General features: G+C 42.1%; 1 protein-coding gene across 1 annotated transcript in view; it reads left to right on the top strand.

The window, feature by feature from the left end:
- Positions 1–3,646: 3,646 nt before the first annotated feature.
- Positions 3,647–22,185, top strand: part of LOC124161460 (transcription cofactor vestigial-like protein 2) — a gene marked incomplete at its 3' end in the record, with an annotated part of 141,104 nt that continues 122,565 nt past the window's right edge. The window contains exon 1 of the mRNA XM_046537782.1: positions 3,647–3,969. Coding sequence (XP_046393738.1) covers positions 3,814–3,969 — 156 coding nt within the window. The remainder of the gene's footprint in view (positions 3,970–22,185) is intronic.

Raw genomic sequence — 22,185 nt, 5'->3', positions numbered from 1 at the left:
CAAAAGACTCCATTCGGTAGTTGTATGAGAGGTGTCAAGTCCGGTATTCCTAGTGTTAATAAGATTCTAGAGGGTGTTGAGCCAGTCCATGGCGCCAATCCCTTAGTGGAAAATCCCTTAGTGGATCCTCTCAACGGTGAAGTTGAGACACATTTACAGCATTAAAAAATCTCTTTTTGGAGATGTTTAACTCCACTAATCGTCAGTTTTTTTATAATGTACAAAATCAATACTGAGCGCGTTTTTATTAAAACAAATCCAAGTTTATTAGATGAGTTAAGACTAATATGTTTTTTTAGCACATGATAAGAAATTCTTATAAATAAAAACTTTCGGTACTGTAAGTCACGCAGAAAAGAAGGAAGAACTCATGCTGGGAACAATCACGCCTAATTTCCTCTTCGTTTACACACTAACGCCGACTGCCCACTGTGCCGCCGCCGTCTACCTTTCGTCGGCGCGTCAGTTATCGGGTGCACGGCAAGATCACGTTCACAGCATGTGCCAACACTTCCTGTGGCCGAAAGGGTTGGGTAATGGGGAGCGTGGGAAAGTAAAGGAAAGGAAAAACGCCGACTTTGGGAGAGAGAGGAAATTTAGGGAGAAATAAGAAGACCGCCTCTGACTAATTATTCATAATCATGTTCACTACCATTTCAAAATGATGAAAGGCCCTCGTAGCATAAGGAAGACTGATTTGAATTAAAACACTTGTAAGTCATAAACAATGGTCATTTAAAACCTAGAAAGTTCGTGGAAATATCGGAAAAATTCAGAGAAATCTATTTCGTATTGAATAATTTTACGCAAAAAGAACATACGCTCCCCTCTAAAATCACGCAGAACAAGTTTCTTCTTCATGTTTACCTTTTAAAAATATTCGAGCGCGCACTTTCATGCCGCTATCGAGGATGCTTCGAATTTAAAATAATCGACAAATTACCATGGCATCCTTCAAAAATAAGAAATTCCCTCCCTTCAAAATACTAACAGCACATTCCAAAAGCCTCTTTAAAACTAGCGTTCACACTTGAAATAATACCGTCAATTGAGCTATTAATTATTTTATTAGAGGTTGCTCGATTTATGGCCAGAAATATTGACATAACGTACACAGGAAGTAGCATTAAAATAAACCCTCATAAAATAATAGCGCCATTCACATATTTAAGAAACACATATTTTAATGATTGCACCTCACCGTCGCAACTCACCTCACCTCACATTGCACCTCAGCGACACCTCAAAGCTTTCTCTCTTCTTTTCTCGATCCGCTGTCCATTTGGAACCCCTCGGCACCTGTACGTAAGACATTATAATAATCAGCGATGTAATACGATTGCACATAGCCACAACCACACACAGAATCATCAAAAGGAGTGCCTAATTTAAAAAAAAACGATACTGCAGTTGTTATGCAATCAACGGATAAATTTGCATCGATTTGAGAGTGATATACACTGCTACATGATTAAAAACAAATACAATGCGTTTCAAAAGCGTGAATTACGGTATTTGCCGGCTGCAGCCTAAGCCCCAGTGATCACAGTATTGCAAAACTTTCATCAACCATATTTAATCGCATAGACATGTCTCGAGACGGCAAGACTTACTCTGTTTACAGCTACAGCTCCACATTTTAGCTCCAGCCTTCCACCATTAGCTGCGAGCCACCTGTAGGGTGTGTGGCGAGGGGGGGGGGCACATCTCCCCAGCATGCACTCCGCTGCATGTAAGTACGGCAACGATTTCATATGAAATTATGAGGCAGGGTTAAGCTCTATTATGTTTGCGACTTTAAGAATGACCCAGATGAACATGCATTTCTAACTAACGACATGCAAGATGGATAGGAAAGCATCGATTATTTAGTACCACTTGGCACGTTATTCATTTATAATGAGCAAATAAAACAATTACGCAATAAAACCACCTACGAAATACCGTTTTCCATATCGCGATGAATACTAATGCGGTCTTTTTTCGTTCTCGGCACTATTTCCTTGATTTTAGGTACCTACCTACTTCTGACGTATGTACGATGTGTACATGTGTTATAGATGGACAAGAAAACCCTCAAGTATAAAAGTCGTCATGGAAAAAACAATTGTAGGTTTTTGTTTTTTGACGAAAGATAGAGATCACGGAAGATTCATAATTTTTGTGCGTCAAAAGATTAAGAGGAAGAATAAAGGAAGTAAATAAACTGTAAGTAGTGATAATAAAATTAATTCTATCGCTGCACTACGATATTTTCTCCCACTATATTTTCAGGTCCGACAGAAACGATCAATTAAAAGAGATGCTATTTCGCCGAACATATAGGTATAGGAAATCGTTTTCCTCCGAACAACAAAGGGCTCTAGTAAATGCTAGGCGGAGCTTCATACGCGCACTTCCTTTTTATTTTATTAACGCCAGGTGTCCCTACACCCCCTGCCACACGCCTGTTGAGGCGGCTTGCATTGGGGCAGTTGTAGATGTAGATGAACAGCATAGGAATAGTACATTTAATGATTACGCATTTAATGATTCGAAGCGATAGCAAACATTCCCATCATTGGAAGCTTTGGATATTACAGCGGCCAGCCAATTAACACCTTACATTGTGGATGCAGTACAGAGAAAACTCAACTGAATGTGGTAAACACATGAATTCTACAGGTTTTACTCTCACACAAAAACGAAAATGGGAAGTTCAATCAGGTTTCTCCAGATTACCTCACCGGGGTTTCATGCGAAGCGAAGAGATATTTCACACTCTCGATTAATTACTGCAAAACACGGTTTCAATGGAAGTAAGCTTTATATTGAAGTTTTCATAATAATATACGAAAAGTATGCATAAGTATTATATTTCACTGAGAATACGACAGCATGTCCTAGAAAAAAATCGATTGCCCGAAAGATAACTGTAAAACATTTCCGGATTAAAATGGAAATTCACGAATAATTCACGAAATTCACAGGTTCAAAATTCAATAGTGATACCCAAATTGCGATGTTTTATACTAAGGTACGTGGCTGTCTACTATTTTATCAATTTACTATTAGTGTACCCATACTTACAGCAATAAGAGCGCCGAGCCAAGAGCCGTTTCAATCGCCCTAACAAATGACATGACGTAGTTTGTGCCCCGTTTATAACCTGAATGTACGAGAATAAATCTGTGAAGAGGCGTTATGCTTACATGAAGGAAGAATGATTGTTATTTACAGAAAATTTCGGCCCGACAAGCCATTGCGTCCGCATGAAGCATTTGTCCACGGTGGACGGCGAGCGCCCCAACACAATAAATAGATCAGCAGAGCGAGGGCTGGCAATGAAAGGGGTGGGCTGCGGAGTGAATCTACAAACCCCCACAATGAAGTTCGTCAAGGCGGCCGACGCAGCGCTGCCTTCCACGGGGATGCACCAAGCACAGCAAGTCGGCATTACGCAATGGCGGGCAGGGGCGAGGGGAGGTGTGGCAGGGGTGTCGAGGTCAATGCCGATTGGCCGGCGGCGGCCGACCCCACCCCCTCCCCTCGCCACGGCCCTCTCCCATTGGGCGGCTGCGTTTCCATGACTACGGCCGCCGGAAATAGAAGGGCGGCGAGTGCGGAGGGGAAAGGAGGGGAGGGGGAGCAGAGAGAGAGAGAGGTAGCGATTAGTGGTAGTGGTAGTGGCAGCGTGTGGAGTGCGGCACGCGGACGCAGTGAGTGAGTGAGTGAGTGACAACAGGCGCAGGCATCGAGTGGAGACTTGAACGCCCGCAGTGCTCGGAGACTTCAACGCTCGGTGGCTTCCAGAGCGAGCGCCGTCCGTGCATCATGATGAGCTGCGCTCCCGTGATGATGTACCAGCCGTACTACTTGCCCTACGATCGACTGCCCGCCCCCTCGCCCTCCTCGCCGCCGCCGACTGCAACTGCCCCGCCGCCCGCGACCGCCGCCCCAGCAGCAGCGGATGACGACGGCGGATCCAAGGTACGTCTGCCGCGGCAAAGCACCTCCGAGGGGCTGGAGGCGAAAGCGGCCTCGTCGTCCGCAGTGCCTTCCCCCATGGGAAGAGGAGTCCGTTTTCAGAGCGGAGACGGTAGTCACATGCTTCCGATACGCATTGGTATTCCTCGGGAGGCGAGCCCGGCATCAGCGCGACGTCCCTTGAGCACGAAACTCACCGCTGTGAATATCGTTAACTTCCGCAAAGTTATGGACGAGAGGATAGTTAGTTGGTAGCAGATAGCAAGAAGGCGGCAGACGTAAGAGATGGAGAGGAAGGAGTGATTGATTACGCTAGTCCTTAAGATGTGAAGACGGACAGAATCCGTCACTTCTAGTATTGTGGCTGGAGCAGCCATTGTCATCGGATGAGTCACTTGAATGCGGAGAAAAATATTATGATGTTATTAATTTATTTTCTATCCTTTTGACCAGAATTTTTAAAAAATTAAGGATGAACGCCGACGAAACTGCAAGCCCGATTACACTTATTGGTTGCTTGGTAGTGGTCCAAGTGATGTCCCGATCGATCATTGGGAGATCAAGTGAGAGCCTTAGCAAACGTAAACGGAATCTTATTCATAGAGCCCACTTCGCAATCAGTAATACACAGTACCGTGAAGAACTCTACCAAGTCCTCTTTTTATGGGGTCTCGATTTCCGAGTCCTCTTCCGCGTCATCTCTTTCACTGAGACAGATGTTTCCCGAGTATTCCAAATGGTGAAACGTAGATGAAAGCCTTGTGACCGAGTCTTCTCTGAGCATAATACCCGGAAGGAGCGGCAACGATTCCTGCCGATCGGTGGATTGGCGCGCGTCTCTCCGAGCTGTCGACATTCGATGAGCGGTTAGCAATGCGGAAAATTCTCGCAAACACGAAGTATGCACGTCGGGAAAACACCGCCAGCGCCAAGCGATGGGCCATCGCCCCCAATGGGAAGGGCCAGCGTGTGGCGAAGATGTGCAGTGATGATGCGAAACGTCTCCAAACGAAAGCCTTCAAACGGGCCAAACGATATGGTCTAAAATTCATAGGATACTTACCCTGCGTCCTCAGAACCAGGGACTGGATGATAAGTAATGAGAAAGAAATGCTCATCGCGATGATCTTAGGAATGAGGTTGCGGAGATTGGTTCGGGAACCTTGCAACGTCATTGAGGCGACGGGTCGAGACGCATTGATGCGAAGCGAGCCGCGAAAACCATATATCCTCTCTTTTCCAGAGAAATGGGAATCCGATGACGACAGCGCGGGATTATTTTCTATTTGGTCTTTCTCAACGGGCTCGATGTCTCTTGCCTACCATTCCGTCAAAGTCTACACCCCTGCGAGGGAAGTAAGACGCTTGACTAATACCAAAGGCTCCTTGATTTTCGTGAATGCGAATTCCTTCGATTGAATATTGATTGCACTGTCAACCTATTTTCAGTCACGGCATTTTCTACTTCCTAAGCACTTATAAATGCAAAAAAGCCTCACTGCCTCTGTTTGAAGCACGAAAGATTATGAAGCCACGAAAATCAAGGAGCCCCACGTCATGCAAGAGTGTCCGACCATAGATTGGCCGGGATGAGATGCCGACCGCATGGGGCGAAACGTCATTCTGTCGCTTCGAGGCGGAATTCCGCTCATCATGACAGTGGCCTTGCCGCCAAGACAGCCTCGGCAGAGGGTCAGCTGCGGAGGCGGCCGCGACTCACTCTCACTATGAAGCATACGGACAAATGCGAAACGTCCATAGTACAGAGTATAGCAAATAAAACAGGCATTACAGACATATATTTAAGTTTGCAAGACAACATATCTCTCTCGAGGCATTTTCAATGCTCACTTACGCTGTATGTCTCGCTTAATCAGAGAGCCATCTAACAGGCAAAGGGTCCATTCCCAGAATAGGAGATTGTTTCTGGTATGATCACGTGGAAGTTTTGCTCGTTCATGACGAAATAAAAACTTGTAATACTCTGCTCTAATTTAGTGAAACCTTTCCTGAGTCATCTTTGAATATGACAATGAGTTACCGAGACCATTTTCTTTACATAATAGTAGAGCATTGCCAGTGCATCAAAAAACAGAGGATGTAATACTGTAGCACCTTCCTTAAATTTCATGCTTTCCATAACCAAAATTTTATTCTTTCAAGTTTTTGTATAATTTTTTCAATGGTTTCGTAAACGATTATACCTTACATTTCACAATTTTAAGTAATATAACTGGCGTTTTTACTGAATTTAGATAAGTCTTCTTATTCATCAATTCGCCGTCGCAGATGAATTCATCAGCAATTCGTCGGAAAAGTACCAGATCCTTCATGATTCTATGTAGACCGCGAATATTTTTAATCACATAAAATGAATTCAAACACTACGAATTTAATAAGATCACTAAGTCACGTATTGTTCACCATAAGTATTAGCACACTACACAATCTACATTTTATCAATTAAAAATGCTATTGGATCAGAATAATAAGCTGCTTAGTTTAATTTAGTTGAAATTAGTTAACGTTAAGAAGTGATTAAGTTACCGGAAACTACTTGCTGAGGGGGGTCTGAGGGTCTTGCTGAGGGGAAGGAGGGTCTGGCCAGGTGGGCTGGTCGGCGATCGCCGTGTTCCCCCCTCTCCCCCCCCCCAGTGTCCATGTTTATTCACCATAGAGAGCTACACTCGAGATAAAACTCTTCACTAACCTTTTCTTTAAACTCTTACATAATGATCCTCTCAGAAGCTCCTTCCTGTTCACGAACGCCTCCTTTGCTAATGCAATTCTCTTCCTGATGTCCTTACTACTGTATCCGTTTACCTCTAACGTACTGCCTAAATAGTTGAACTGCTCAAGTTTTTCACCATCCACATTCCTTGCTCGTCATGCTTGGCAAAACCGCATAACCTTTGTCTTCTTGTGATTAATCCTCATCCCATACTCCTCGCAACGCTCGTATAACGCATCCACTAGAGCCTGAAGCCCCCTCGCTGACAGGCTAAACAACGCCTGATAATCTGTGAATCTCACTGATTTGAACATCTTTCTTCCCAGTCTCTTGATAACGCTCCCAGCAGGAGGAGTGAGTGTGGAAATGTTACCTTCGCTTCAATTCCCAAAAACCACCACCAACAACTTTCTTCCCACTTTTACTCCAGCTTCCAACTCGTCCCACGCTTCCCTTACCATTTCCTCAGCGTACACGTAAAAGAGCAGCGACTATAGAGGACAGCCTTCTCTCACTCCTCGGCCCATGCTTGCCCAACCAGATTCACCGTCCGCTACCCTCACTTGCGCAATCTGGGCCATATACAGATTACGAATCAGAGCATTCATGAAGAAATAAATAGAAGAAATGGAAGGAGAATATGAAAGAGCACCTGACGCTCATATGAAAGGGTTATTCGAAAAGCTAAATTCAGAGATTTTTGGATATCAATACAGTTTCTAGGAGCAAATACACTAAATATATAATAGAGCCATGCAAAATTATTAAATTTTATGAGCAGTTATCTCACTTTTCATAGGTTTTTGTTATGAAATTGATATTTTGACTAACCTCTATCTAGTTTTTAATTAAGAGCCAATTTAGCGTCAAAATCCAATTCCGGGAATACAATTCCTCAAAAATTTCCGTGGGAGGTCCCCTGAAGATGGACCTCATCATAATTACAGTCGAGGGCCCCTAACCACCCCATATCGCCCCTGAACTTGATTGTAACTATAATGAGTTAATTTCATAAATGATAACAATTTGTGATATTATGGACATTCTAAGACGGTACTCGTTTCCTAGACAAATACAGCAATATGACGGTGGCTACCATCCAGAGGAAGACCTGAGCATTTGACCCCTCGTTTCTGACTTAGAAATCCTCCACTCGGACCGAAACGGCGCGCGTTCGTGGAGACAAGGGTATGGACCAGAGTCAAGAATGATCAAATACTCAGTATGAAATCATCGGCTTAGGACATCCAAGACTTCCAATCCATATCTGTTGTGGATTCTGCTCGCGCTAAGGCCACAGATGAATTCAAACATCTGGGAGTTCTGATAACTTCGAATCTACGATGGAGAACGCACGTAATGAATACTTGCGCCGGGGCTAATTTGAACGAGCTAGGATCCGTCAAGCGTATTTGCAATACTGGAAGACAGATGCGACTACGTAATCGTCAGGAATCACCTTAATTACGCGGCAAGCGAATGACATCTGGCGCAGAAATACTTCATTCGTGAACTAAAAAAGGATTTAAAAATAGGTGCGCGATTTGTTAAAACACCTACGAGCGAACAGATAGCGTCACTGAGTTTTTTCTTGAAATACGATGATTTAGCCAATGAGCTCTAATGAGCATATATTGTTCCAACAGCACGGAGCCTTTTCATCTTTCTAGGTCAGCCAGGAACGATAAAATAAGGGAAATATTTTGCGGAACAGATAGGTAGGAATTGGTTTATCCCTCGATCTCGAAAGGATTAAAAAAATGACAGACGGGGCTCAGTTGTCAAGTATATCCAACGATTTTCATTATTTTGTCGACAGCTTGTGGCCTAAAAACATTGTGGCACTGAGGCCTCAAATAAACGCATTGCGACGACTTGCGGAGTATCACGTAATTATCTTTAAAGCAGAGACGAGCCGGTAATTTATTGAAGTAATCGATGTATTAGGTTTCAGAGAGGAGACATTTGAGAGCAAAGGATTTAATTGACAAGTATTTGTTTGAAGAGAGGCAGCACAAAGGGGATGAAGAGAGACCGCTGACCTCTGACTCAATGCATGAACGGGACATGTGACATCATTACCCCACACACTTCGAATGAACAACCTCTTTTAATGGTTACATCAGCGCCAAGAAGTACTAAATGCGTTGAAGTAACATTTTATTAGCGCAGTATTATCTCGTTAAACCGATCTTAGGATTGTTGACCAATGATGATGATGAGTATTATCTCATATTGCCCGATGTAATATTTTATCTATTAGATTTTCAATATTTCCGCTTCTTAACTGGTTATACCTGACGTACCTACAAATGAGAAAGAGAGTTTTTGGACGTTTCACCTTGAGAAGTTCGGGCTGGTGCGGTGTTGAAATACAGATGACGTCGAGGAAAGCCGAAAATGGATAGGCGTCTTCAATTCTTTGTTATGACTTCGACAGGGTTTAAAAATACATTTGCTTTTGTCACCTATTCTACCTGCTATTTGCTTTTTTGGCTGGTGTCAACGTTTGGGCTGGTCATTTCATGAAGAAAATGTTGGATTAATATTGCCCACTACTTTCATAAGGCGATTCACTTCAAGCGAGGTATGGGCATATAATATGAGGCGCCTGATTCACCACAAATCGCGCGGTGTCTCGAATTGAAGAGGGCGAAGTCAGTGGCGTCGATTGGCGGGACGGCGCGCCGCACCCACCTCCTCCCGATTCGAACTGCACGCACCAGGACTCGAAGCCGGAACTCCATTTCCGCGCAGTCGAGGAACAAAGGGCGTGCTGCCAAAATAAGATGTCCAGTGAGCCAGATCGCGGATACGGAGTGAACGAAAGATGAGGGCCCAGGTTCATTCCCGCGGGCGATTGATTTATATGTTGCCACTTAATGCGCATTTTAATTGATCGGTCTTCAAAATGTACGCAGCGCAGAGCGACCAATTTATTCCCATATTAACAATGTAACATTTTTTCTCGTGAGAAATAGCATTAAAAGTTATGACTGCCATGAGTTAATAATTACGAATTCGGGTAATTGTTTATATTTTACTATTAATTTGAATAAGTAAAACCACATGCAGCAAAGACACCTTATTACAGTAGCTAAGAGAAAGTGATTAAGTTTTCAATCCTTAGACATAAAATTCAAAAATAAATGTAAACTGCGGAAATAAGAATATTGGTGGAAATCCCGAGACCGTAACACAATTGCAAAACTTGCACATACTTTCGTGGCGGAGACCCGATGAATTATATTATTATGTACCATAAATATTTTCAAACAAGTTTTTTTTTCCTTTTCTTAGTAAAACAAAAGGGCTCCCACTCAACCGTAAAAAAACTCAAAATCGTGAATTTGGTCTAATGTGAAAAAAAACAACAGGAAAAAGTCGTGAATTTCGTCATAAAGCCTTAAAATTCTCCCAAAATTAATTTTATAGCTACGATTGAGGGATGAAAAGAAAAATGGATACGTCGATCATATTTGAAGTTCATTCACACGCAGACACTGTCCACGCATTGACCTGCTCACTTACATTCGAAGCGCCATTATTGGTCCGCGTGCCATGAGGACACGTTAACCTTAAGACTATACCAAAGCCGGAAGACTGGTAACCAAGTGTTCATTAACACTGGCGAAAATTCAGACTACTCTTAACTTCCCTGACACCCTTCACCCTCCATTTTCCCACTCGCAACCTTTTACCGACCCTGAATTTTGCTAATGACTGGTGACGTCATGAGAGATAGCACTTTCATTGATGAGTTTTCATACGCGTTGTCTGTCGCGTTTGCTCAATTTTTATTTAAACTGGGGATGGTGATTGTTACATGATCAATATATCTGCCTTAATTGGCTTATCAACAGAGCGGGAAATTGACGGCATTTAGAGCTTGAAAACCGGGAAAAAACTGTGAATTTTATAATTAAGTTTGAGTGGAAACCCTGAATCAGGAAGCTTACCTAACCTTTGCCGGCGGGGTGATTGGTCATACCTTGTGCATTTAATTGATTACGCGAGGAGAAATGAGTGCACTCAGTACGGGACATTTCAGCGTTGAAATTGAGGAGGAATAGAGTGGATAATAGCGATTTTACCCAGTTTTAAAACATCAGATATCCATAGAGCATTGGTGAAATAATTACGGCATCACGTGTTGGCTACAAATATTGGCTCCTTATTGTAGAATATTAACAGTATTAAGTATATCATATGGGAATACAAAGCAACATTATTATATTCTTATGGATATTTCGATATTTCTCACCAATATTTGCACGGCGTTATCAATGCAACTAAAAATAGGCGTCTGTATGTTCTATTTTATCCAGTAATGTTATACATTCAATCTTGCACGTAAATAGTTTTCGCACAAAACGTGGAGGACCAATCGCTTCTGCCCATTTCTTTCGGAGCTATTTCTGCCGATGGAGTGACTCCCATGGATAAGGTTGAGTCGAGACCCGATGTATCCTAATTTCGCGACAATTTCAGAATATGGTCTACTAATTCTTGTCACTTCACCGGATGTGAGCCGCACGACAAAGGCAGTGAAAAGCCTCGCGAAGAACATCAGAAATATAGCCGCCATATCTGTCATCTGGGCCACGTGCGCAAGAGTTAATAATTATTTCCTCGGATATTGTTCGATATTTTTAAATTAATTATCAGTTTTTGTCTTCGGCGTCGGATTTCTTTGAATTAAGACTTCAGAAAAGGTTTCGTTTTCCACTCATCACAATCAATGCAGAGATGCAGATATTATTCCCAATAACCCGAATATTTAAAACAGCTCAAAAGTTGTTTTAAAATTATATAAGGTTCAAAAAAACACTTTCTAGCCTCAGATAAAATGGAGGCATTTAAAATGTAAAGGAAAAGTGCGATAGCGTTGACTCTAGCATGATCATGATGCGATACTTTTTTTTAAGGAGCCTTTTCTTCATTTCACACGTAAGTTATCATCGATATTGTGTCATCCACATTGGTAGTCGTCATGGAGAAAAAGGGCTTTTAATTTGGTATGGGCAGCTGAGCGATCGCCTGGACTTGGGGCAATAGCATCTTGACAGTGGTGTAATGCTCTTCGAATTGCGATGCAGTGGCCTTGCGGCGAGCACGTGTGTGGACCAAGGGCAGCGGTCAGTCGAGACCATTTGCAGTTCGGCGTCGTGATCGCGCTTCTCTTTCAGGAGAGTCGCCGCCGCAAAAGGCGAACTCGGGGGGAGTGGAAACAGTCGCGCAAATGTGTGCCTGCTCACGTCGGGGTTGGAACGGGAAAACGACCGGGTCACGTGACCTCGGATTCCGGCGATAACACTAGTTGTTTTCAAGTTGTATACTTCGAGAGGATGAATTTCATTTGCACGAAAATCCATTTCAAATGAGAAGACTTTCGCCTCGCCTCGCCGGATTTTCTGGTTTTATTGTGGCCTCTAGTCCCAGCCGTCTCCAGTGTGTTTCAGGAAAATTCGTTTCAGGTGTGTTTTTTTCGTTATGTTATTTTAGTATTTCTGGTGGTGTGATTATTTAGGGGGAGGGGATATGATTTGGGAGGAATGCAGAATTAGGAGTTCGGTGCTTAAAAGTTGAATCTGGTGTATAGTTCCAGAGGTTGGCAATTAGTTCATTTTCGGCACGACTAAGGGATTTCTTGAATTGCGTTAGGTTTGCCTTTAAATCGATGATAATAGGGGTTATGTGAAGGTCCTTGCGTAAATCCTTATTTCGGATAAATCATGGAGCGCCAACTATTTTCCTTAGGAGGACGTTTTCAGTTTTCTGGATTTTTGTGAGGTGTGTCTTCGAAGCCATCAGCCAGACCGGAGATGCATGTGTCAGAAGTGGATTCAGCATTTTTTTGCAGAGAAGAATTTTGATTTTCAGAGATAATTTTGATATTTTCTGCAGCAGAGGGCCAAGAGCTGCTGCTGCGGCTTTGAGGAGACTTTCCTGACCTCGCCCGATGGAAACATCTATTTCGCCTCTGCCATAGCGAGCTTAAATTGCTCAGTATTCTTTCTAGTTAAGGAATAATGCGTGAAGACATTCCGTGACATTGCTCATTCTGCGTTGAATTGCAGAAACAGAATTGAAACTGCCGTATTCCTTCTGTTTTACGTGAAATATTCACGCAGCGTCGATAGTACAAATTACGACACCACGTGATATTTGGCACTTAGCACTTTGGCCCTCGGCTGAGTTCCACTCCCTCCCAAAACGACGACAAATTCACTTGGCGCGAAACGAAATGCTAGAGAGACGACACAGGGTGTGTCTGCGGCGTAATTGGTGGGTATCCTATGTGGTGCGAGCGAAAGCTGAGAGTCTCTCACTCCATCTAGCGATTTGATCCATGGGTTTTTCTTTTTTATAGGAAAAATCCTCTAAAATCGCTGGCACAGTAATGGCTTTGCCTGGTTTCGCTATTTAGTAGGGCCCTCTTCGCTTCTATAGCGCTGAGGTGTTTTTTCCCCGTCCCATCCCTTCCGAACCTATCCCATACCCCAGAGGCGTCGACGGGCTACTATCGCGGCGGCACCTCTTTCCTTCCTCTCCAGCCCCTCCCCGGGTGATCGGGCGTATAAGCCACGGGCTTGGCTCCCGGCCCCAGTGTGTTGTATCCCCGAAAGGCTGCCCTTCAGCCCTTAATCCGTTTAGTCTCCCACTCCGGTGGACTACGGCGCCCACCACGAAGCTCGCTTGCCACCAGCGTGACCCGCCCACGGGGGCAGGGGGGGAGGGAGGAGTGGAGCAGCCGCGCTCTCTCGCCCCCAGACTGTGTGGCGCCACGCGAAAGCACAGCGTCATCTCAGCACTTGCTCATGCGATCAGAGGAAACGGACGCGTGAGAATGCTGTCGTTCGTGCGGGAAACTCCTCCATCCCGTCCGCTACACTATCCCACGTCACTCCACAAGAGAACTTTACAATTAATACAGTTAAATAAAATATGACAGTCCTGGCGCGTCCTGACCGATGGAAATCGATAATTAATTTCGGGCGTAAATTGAGGAAGAGTTGTTTCGAGTATGAGTTTATTCCTCATTCATGAAATGCAGATAATGAGACGCCATTTTCAAAGAGATTTTTATTGATAATTTGCAAATTGCCGCAAACTTTAATGCATGAAAAATTAAATTTTCGTGAAAATAGAAATGAATACTTAGAGCGATTCCAGGCCTAGGCTTTTGGAAACTCGTCCCTACTCCATTATTTTTCACGAGATTCTGAAAAAATGCGGACAATTTAGGGACTTATGTACTTGGATGACGTCCTTATAACAAAAAAATTAATTCATGTACACATTTAATATGCGTTATAACATTTAAATAACGTAAAATTTATAGTATAAATGATGAAAAATAAATAATTGTAAAATAAAGAACTGTTAGAAAACGAAAACAACAGAAATATTCGTATTTACGCTTTCCGCCAAAACATGGTAGTGCAAGCGCCTAGCGGTACCATATGGTACCACCAAAATGTTTTGCATCATAACATCCCAAATATTAGGCTCACATACAAAAACCATGCTTAATATGAAATGTACATGTTACAACAATCATAATTACATAAAAACATCTTCGTATTATGATTGCATAAGACGCAAGTAAAGAAAATCGAAATGTTTGCACTAAAAATTCCGTTTTTTTTCGCATAGTTGAAAATTCTCAATTTTCAAACGGCTCTAAATACGTTAATTTCAGCTTTAAAAAAGCAAACTTTTCGGGAATATGTAAATAAAAACATTCTTATTATGTTTAAGCTCTCAAAAACCTAAATAAATTACAATAAGTGACAAAAAAGTTACGTTTAGCATTGCGCTACCGGCTGGTACCATGTGGTACCGCTAGGCGTTAACGGGTTAAGGATAAAGTATCCTTGTAATTAAAATTAAAAATTTATCAGTGAAATTTGCAAGTTTTGTTTTAATTCTTACCTTGATACACTTGTGAACTGCATGCGACAATACTTGGGGCTTAATGGAGAGTGGAATTAAATGGAAGTGTAATATGTAACTCTTTAAAATGAAAATAATTACTGATGATGAAGAGAATGCATTTTATTGGAAGAAACAATTAAAAATCAATGTTAACAAAATTATTTCCACCGAGGATTGAACCTGGGACTTTCTCGTTATGACCGTGCCGATAGGATACTTAAGCGTGATGATGTGAAGGATTATATGGTATCAGCCCATGAATTTTATGATTTCAATGCATGTACCAAACGCGCCTAAAGAAGTACCTACACAAAAATGTAGTTGAGGAGACTTCAAAAATGGGATAGCCGTCAACTGGGTGCCGGCCAGAACCGGAGTCGACCGCATGCTCGAAAAAACGATGTAAAATCAGAGATTGCAAGTTGTAAAATTCGGAGTTGCAAGGATTTAACCTTAGATTCACAATGAAGAAGCTTCATAGAACGACGAGGTATATGTCACTTGACGGAAGCCGGAGAAAGCATCCAATGAGTGAATGGATATTCTTAAGAAAATAGGCGAAGATTGGAGGGATAGGCAACTCATTCGTGATCTGTATATGGCCCAGACTGTGCAAGTGAGGGTAGAGGACGGAGAATCTGGATGGGTAAGGCAAGGTTTTCTCTCTATCGCCGCTGCTTTTTAAAGTGTACGCTGAAGAGATGGTATGAGAAGCATGGAATGAGTTGGAAGCTGGAATAAAAGTAAAGGCATTGATGTTAAAATCCTTGAGGCTCGCGGATGATCAGGCGTTGATTAGCCAGTCAGCGAGAGGGCTTCAGGCTCTAGTAGATGCGTTATACGAATGTTGCGAGGAGTATGGGATGAGGATTAATCACTAGAGGACCAAGGTAATGCAGTTTTGTAAAGCATCGCGAGCGAGGAATGTGAAACTCAAGATAAATGTAGGTGGGGAAAAACTTGTGCAGGTAGAGCAATTCAGATATTTAGGCAGCACATTAGAGGAAAATGGATAATGCAGTAAGGATATTACGAAGAGAATTGCATTAACAAAGGAGGCGTTTATGAACAGGAAGGAGCTACTGAGAGGTTCGCTATGTAAGAATGTAAGGAAAAGGTTAGTGAAGAGGCTAATCTGAGTGTAGCACTTTACGATGCGGAAATGTGGACACTGAGGAAGGAGGACGATAGAAGATTGGAAGCATTCGAGATGTGGGTATGGAGAAGAATGAAGAAGGTGAAATGGACAGAGAGGAGGAGGAACGATGAAGTGCTGGACATGGTGGGTGAAGAGAGGCAGCTTTTAGTTGAGATACGGAGGAGACAGAAGGTATGGATGGGAGGAGTACATAGCGGGGAGGGGATGTTGAAAATGGTGTTGGAGGGTAGAATGCTAGGGAAACGAGGGAGAGGAAGGAAGAGAATAGGATTTTTAGATAGATTGAAAAGGAATTTATTGTGAATTGAAGAGGGAAGTCCAAATTGAATTGAAGAGAGTAGAGACTCCCAGAACATAACACTCAATTACTCCATGCAAACCTTCCTTAATCGGTTGAATCATTCAACTGCAATAGCGTATACTAAGGTGAAATAAGGGTATAATAACTCAACATATTGCAACCTCTGCCGTAAATGCCCTAGGGAATCAAATAAACCAAACGGAATGGTGGCATTCTCATGAAAATTTCAAACCGAGCTCTTCGATCTGTGCTCAAACGACTTACCGCCAGAGAAAATACCCTTTCCCGGCAATATTTCCTTGAAATGACATTTTAAAATACGCATTCTCGCACTGGGTCGTATGGGAGCCCTTGTCTAGGCAAACGGGAAATTGAGTTCCTTTCTCCGATCCGCCCTCACTCTCGAATGTGATGGAGGTTGAAAAGTAAAGAGACCCGTATCATTTCCACTTTGCCGTCCGTCGCCAACTTCTCGAGCGAATCGCGTCCTTCGATAAATAGACGGCCTTAACCCTTTCGCATGGAAGTTCGCAAAGAGTGAATGAGCTGGAACGCCTTATGACGTCACCAACTTTTGGGAATTGGGCGGCAGCTTTCGCGTCTTTTTTCTTTCCACCACGAGCGATCGATTGAAGAGGGAAGATTGTTTTGTTTTTCGTCTTACCCTATCCTTTCCGCCAACACCATCCACCGACCTCAGCCGCGCAAGTGCGATTTCAGGTCAGGAGCCGTGTTCTGTATTTCGTCGGTACCGCACCGATCGGTTTCCCTTTCAAGCCCACCGACTGGACATCACTCCGTACCGACAACGGTTTCCGTACCTACGACTGCACTTTCAGTGATTCTGTAAGGTCTCGTCGGTTTCAAACCAGTCGGTACGGTTCCCCCTCCTTCCCAAACAGGGGGAAAACCGAATATATCCGAAGTTAGAAGTCATGTGACGTGTCACCACCAATGGAAGAAAGATAGAAACAAGTGAAGACTTATTGGCACGCAGTCTGTTGTCGTAGTTTTAAATCTTTTTATTTGCGGAAATTACGACTTATTGTTAGATTAAGATAATCGAACAATGCTTATATAATGTGTGGAAGTAGTGCCCTGCCTACAGAAGCGAAGGAAACAAAAATCAAAACATCGAAATATAGTTCGTATGTGATGGAGATTGTTGTTGCAGGAATGAATTGCTTAAAGTTATATTTGAGATCGTATTTTCATTTTTTAAATATTGGTACCGGATATTGCTATTTATTCATGATTTGGTAGTATAGTTGTCATTAAGTCCAAATGCTATCAACGGACGGTTATGCCATTGGTTACCGTTACAGACGAAAATCACATGTCATGGAATGTGAGCGTAGAATTATTGTTATTAAAATATGGAGCTGGGAGTAATTGAAAGAAGTGTAATGACAAGGGAGATAATAAATCGTGATTGCGTGAAATATATGTAAGTTGCGCATTCCAAGTGAGATAAAATGATAACATTCCAGCAAACCTCATATTTATTTACAAATGTCTTCTTTTATTGTCAAGAGAATCAACAGCTGACGATAAAATGAAATAAAGTTGCCTATTCCAAATGAGAGAAAGTGATAACATATTCGCAGAAAACTTTATATGTAATTATAAATATAATGTAATTGTAAATATAAATATTTTTACGCCATGGGAATCAACAACTGATTGTACAGTGAAATATAGTTGCCTGTTTGGTGTGATAGAATGTGATAACAATAAGGCAAATCTCATATTTAAACAAAATTATTTTATTTTTATGCCGAGAGAATCGCCAAACGATGATTGAGTGAAATATAGTTGCCTATTCAGAGTGAGAGAAAATCATAACATGGTGGCAAACCTCATGTTTATAAACCAGTATCTAATATAATTACTCTGTAAACTATAGTGAAATAGTTCATAACAAATCTCTGGCAGCCATCTTGAATTCAACGATCACCAAATGAGTAACTAAGGTGTTTGAGGAAATCCAATACTGATTTCATAAAATTCAATCATTTAACTGTTGATTTATCAAGATAAAATATTTCCAGCCTAAATGTTAGTTTCAGAGAAAAAGTTGACATTTTCGTGGAAATGCCCATATATATGTCAAGGTGATCAATAGTTGATGACACAGTTGGATATAGTGGCCTATTCAAAGGATGAGGAATATGTAACATTGCGGCAAACCTCATATTAACTCGTAGATGAGGGAAAAACAAAATAAAACGTACAATGCGCACAGAGGAATTCATGAAACCCACTAGTCGGTGGCCGTACCGGCACCTTGGTGGTGTCGGTACGGCTACCGACGATCTCCCGTTTTCTTGCCGGTGCCGCACCGATCGGGTGCATACAGAATCGCACGACGAGTCGGTGTGACGTCCCAACCGACGAATCGGTGCCGCACCGATCGGTTTGGAGATACAGAATACGGCCCCTGAGTCGAAGATCCTTGTGTTCCAGTGAAAAAATGCTGATTAGTATGTCTTGTATCAAACTGTAAGGGCTGCAATAATGAAGATTGTCTCCACACTCTTTACACTGACTTTGCTCTTTCGACTCCTTCGATTACCTCTCAAGCGGAACACGCAAAAAGTGTTTATTTGCCGTGGACTTCGCAGAGTTGCAAATGCGAAGAGAGGCCTTTGAAATTCTTCTCGGGGCGCACAGTGGCCAGTGTTTGGACGCCACTTTTGATTCGCTTTCCGCGTGTTGCGTTGGAGGGGCGTGGGGGTTGAATTGATTGGAAATTCATCGCGTGCGTCGTCATTTTCTAAATCACCCTCCACCCTCCTATGGATCATGGATGGAGATACATCATGGACAATAGAATAATACTTAAGCTGCAGAAAAGTCATCGGGAAAACACTGGGCACATCCCAGCTAAATTGGCATTGAGTGTGCTCCACTGTGTTCATTCCCATGAGAGTGGTCGACCCACAGACAGCCATAAACGTGCTTAAGATGGAAGGCCAATTTTTCCTTCCGTACATATGTCATTGTTGTCTGCAAGCCATCATTCGCAATGCAATATTTTATTGGGCATCATTCACAGGCTCTGGTTAAAGGATTTTGTTTGCTACACATTCGTATGACGTTCACCCAGATGACAAAGGTCACCCAGCATTGCTGAGTACAGCAGACAGGTCGGGAATGGATGTCCATGATAAGAAACCACATTTTTGCCCGCGATTTCGCGTAGAAGGCCACACACCCCTCGTATGAGTTTAACGGAATTAACTAATTACTCATTGGTCCACATAAATGAAAATTAAGCGACCCGTCAGCCCTATGCCAATCGGAATTTAAGCACACCGGGACTACGCCACTCACCTCCATGTCAGCATTCGATCCGTTTGAGACGTCACGCAGTGAGTGAAAACGGGATGGGAGCGCCATTAAACGTTTCACTCATCACCGCGTCCTCCATCGGCGCACAGTGGGCTGAAATCGAAAAAAGCTGGCCAAAAATCATATCTTCCATATTTTTACAATTAGCTTGATGAAATTTTTCCTCCTATTCTTACTTAGGCTATATAACATAATTATAAAGACATTTTGCCGAAAAATTAATCCGGGGAGTTTTTTTAAACAAATACGCGGAGACGGATAAAAACCAAAAATCGACTATTTGGACCGCTTCAGTAAAGAGGGAACATTTAGTTGAAATTAATAGCTAGGAATAAAACAGTAAGTAGTTTAACATTAAATTTAATAATTTAAATAAAAATGTTCATAATAAATACATAAAATTATTTTTTAAACATTAGTGATTTAGTCAACTAACTTTGCGTCAACATTTTGTCCTAAAGAACACACATAAGAAAGCACCTCGCAAACAATTTATACCATAAACCAAAATACCACAAAATTATTTAAGAACCATAATAAATTAACATAAATATATAAAACATAAGAAAACATATGGGATAAATTTGCCAGCCACTACCAGTTTTCATCGGATTCCCATCCGTCACTGTCCTCATCTCTGTCCACTACCAGTTGGCTCTTCCAATACAAGTAAGTATCGTATATCCTTTGAAACATTTCTTTTAACATTTGTACGTACATAACTATTGGATATTAGATGATCCGAAGTAAGGAGAAGCCTTCGGAAAAGATATCTCCTTTCAGTTCAGCGCGAAATTTTTCGCGTGTGGTGCGCTCGGAATCTTCTGACATCTTTGTGGCGATATTTCAAAGCTTCCTTCGAAAGTTGGCCAATTGGAAGCACTGCTGCCTTGGCAATTGATGCTCCATAAAACAGCAATTTGTGCACCGTGGGGGGCGTGTAGTACCACGGATACAAATCCACGAAAAGGTATGCAGTTTCTGAGCAGTACTCGCTGAAATTGGCATAATCTATCTCAGGTCCAGATATCAGAGCTTTTAAAATTTAGGCAAACCTCGAGATGAGTTCCTCGCTAATGCTTATTTAAAAAGGAAAAAAGTCCTCACCAAATCCTTCTTCCAAAAATTTTAAATATTCATAACAAGTTTTTGAATTAATAAATAAAAATCTATATAATTTGAGTTTTTGGTGGTAAACATACCGGTAATTTCTGATGTTAGCTTAGGTTCAGAAAAAAAACGTTGGGCAGTGTTCCCATCATTAATCATGCCTTGACCATGCTTTAACAAGTGGTCTCAAGAAGAGTTTCATGCATATCTGTTGGGAGCGGTTTATCCTTCTCTAATCAACATCGAAATTTTACTACAAACTGGTTCTCTTGCATTCTTTCCATTTCTAGATATACCTATTGAAAAAGCATTTATTCATGAAGTTCTTCAACATTTCCTTTGTCTTCTCGTCTTTCCCCAAGTTTAACTTACCATAAAGATATTGAAGGGCCAATTTACGTTTTGACGACGGCGAATTTACATTTTCATTAACAATAACGTCATGTATTTCTTTGCGGGTTACTTTCATGCGCTCCGTTTTCTCTCATCCAAAATATCAACAATTTAAACCACCGGGCAAGGAAATCGAAATTAGAACTTAATTCTCTGAATAATACACACGATCACAGAGATTTTACTTGGAAAACGTACCTTTTTATCGTTCCGAGATATCCTTCGCTAGTAGTAGTTCGGCCTCAACGCTGAAATTTCAAGGTATACTTAGGGAAAATAAACCCTGGTTCTTCGCATCCGTAGCGCAAGCACTCACATCCTTTCGCACTTACGAAGACAAAATCACTACTTTTCTCGGTAAAATCGTAAAAGATAATAGTTTTCAACCAATTGAAAAGATGCATTTGTGGAAAACCCTGTGTGAGCTACTTCGTAGAAAATTGTTTGCACGGATGTCGAAGGGAAGCGATCCTCAACAGTCCAAAAACCCTTTCATAGACCGAGGCTATAAAGCAATAAATGGCATTTCCAGAGAGGGACAGTTATGAAACGAGTACAGAACTTCTTTAACGCTAGATAAGAATCATAACACAGTGGTTGGGTTTTCGGGTACAATAGGGATTAACGCGGTCGGCAGGGTAGTGCCCGCCGTTGCGGCGCGGCGGCGCTCCGCCACACGTGTGCCCTTTTCAGTGTTTGAGCTGATGGTTGCTACGTATGGCCTAGGAGAGTACGGATATCAGAATATGCGAGTTTATAGTGGTTAGAATTGGGTTTTCCAAGAATTAATGCTTTGCAGCCGCCCGCTTCCCGAGACAAGAATCTGGTCTGCCAGCGCAATCGTTGAGTCGTTTATATGTCTCATGAAGGAAATTGTAATGTGCGCTTAGAAAAATAGAACAATAAGACTAATATGGCATGCTAAATGTATGCAGTGCATGTAAGTGTAGTTTCGTCTCACTTTTAGCGAATTATCCTCTGCCACAGCTAAGTCTGAACAAATGTTCGCATCAAACCACCGCGTCGGGCGGTTGGACATACATGCACATAACTTGACAGGAGAGGCGGGGTGGCAAATTGGGGCAGGATTTTTCAATTGATAACTAAAGTTGGCACTTTATTTTACAATGTGGTACTAAACACTTTGTGAAGCAAAGTGAAAAACATCAACTTTTTCTCTACATTATGTTAAAAATACATGAAAAATAGGACATTTTAATTGTTTAAATA

Source organism: Ischnura elegans, chromosome 6 (assembly GCF_921293095.1).
Source record: "Ischnura elegans chromosome 6, ioIscEleg1.1, whole genome shotgun sequence".
NCBI classification, from domain to species: Eukaryota; Metazoa; Arthropoda; class Insecta; order Odonata; family Coenagrionidae; genus Ischnura; species Ischnura elegans.
This window is presented reverse-complemented; position numbering and strand designations above follow the sequence as displayed.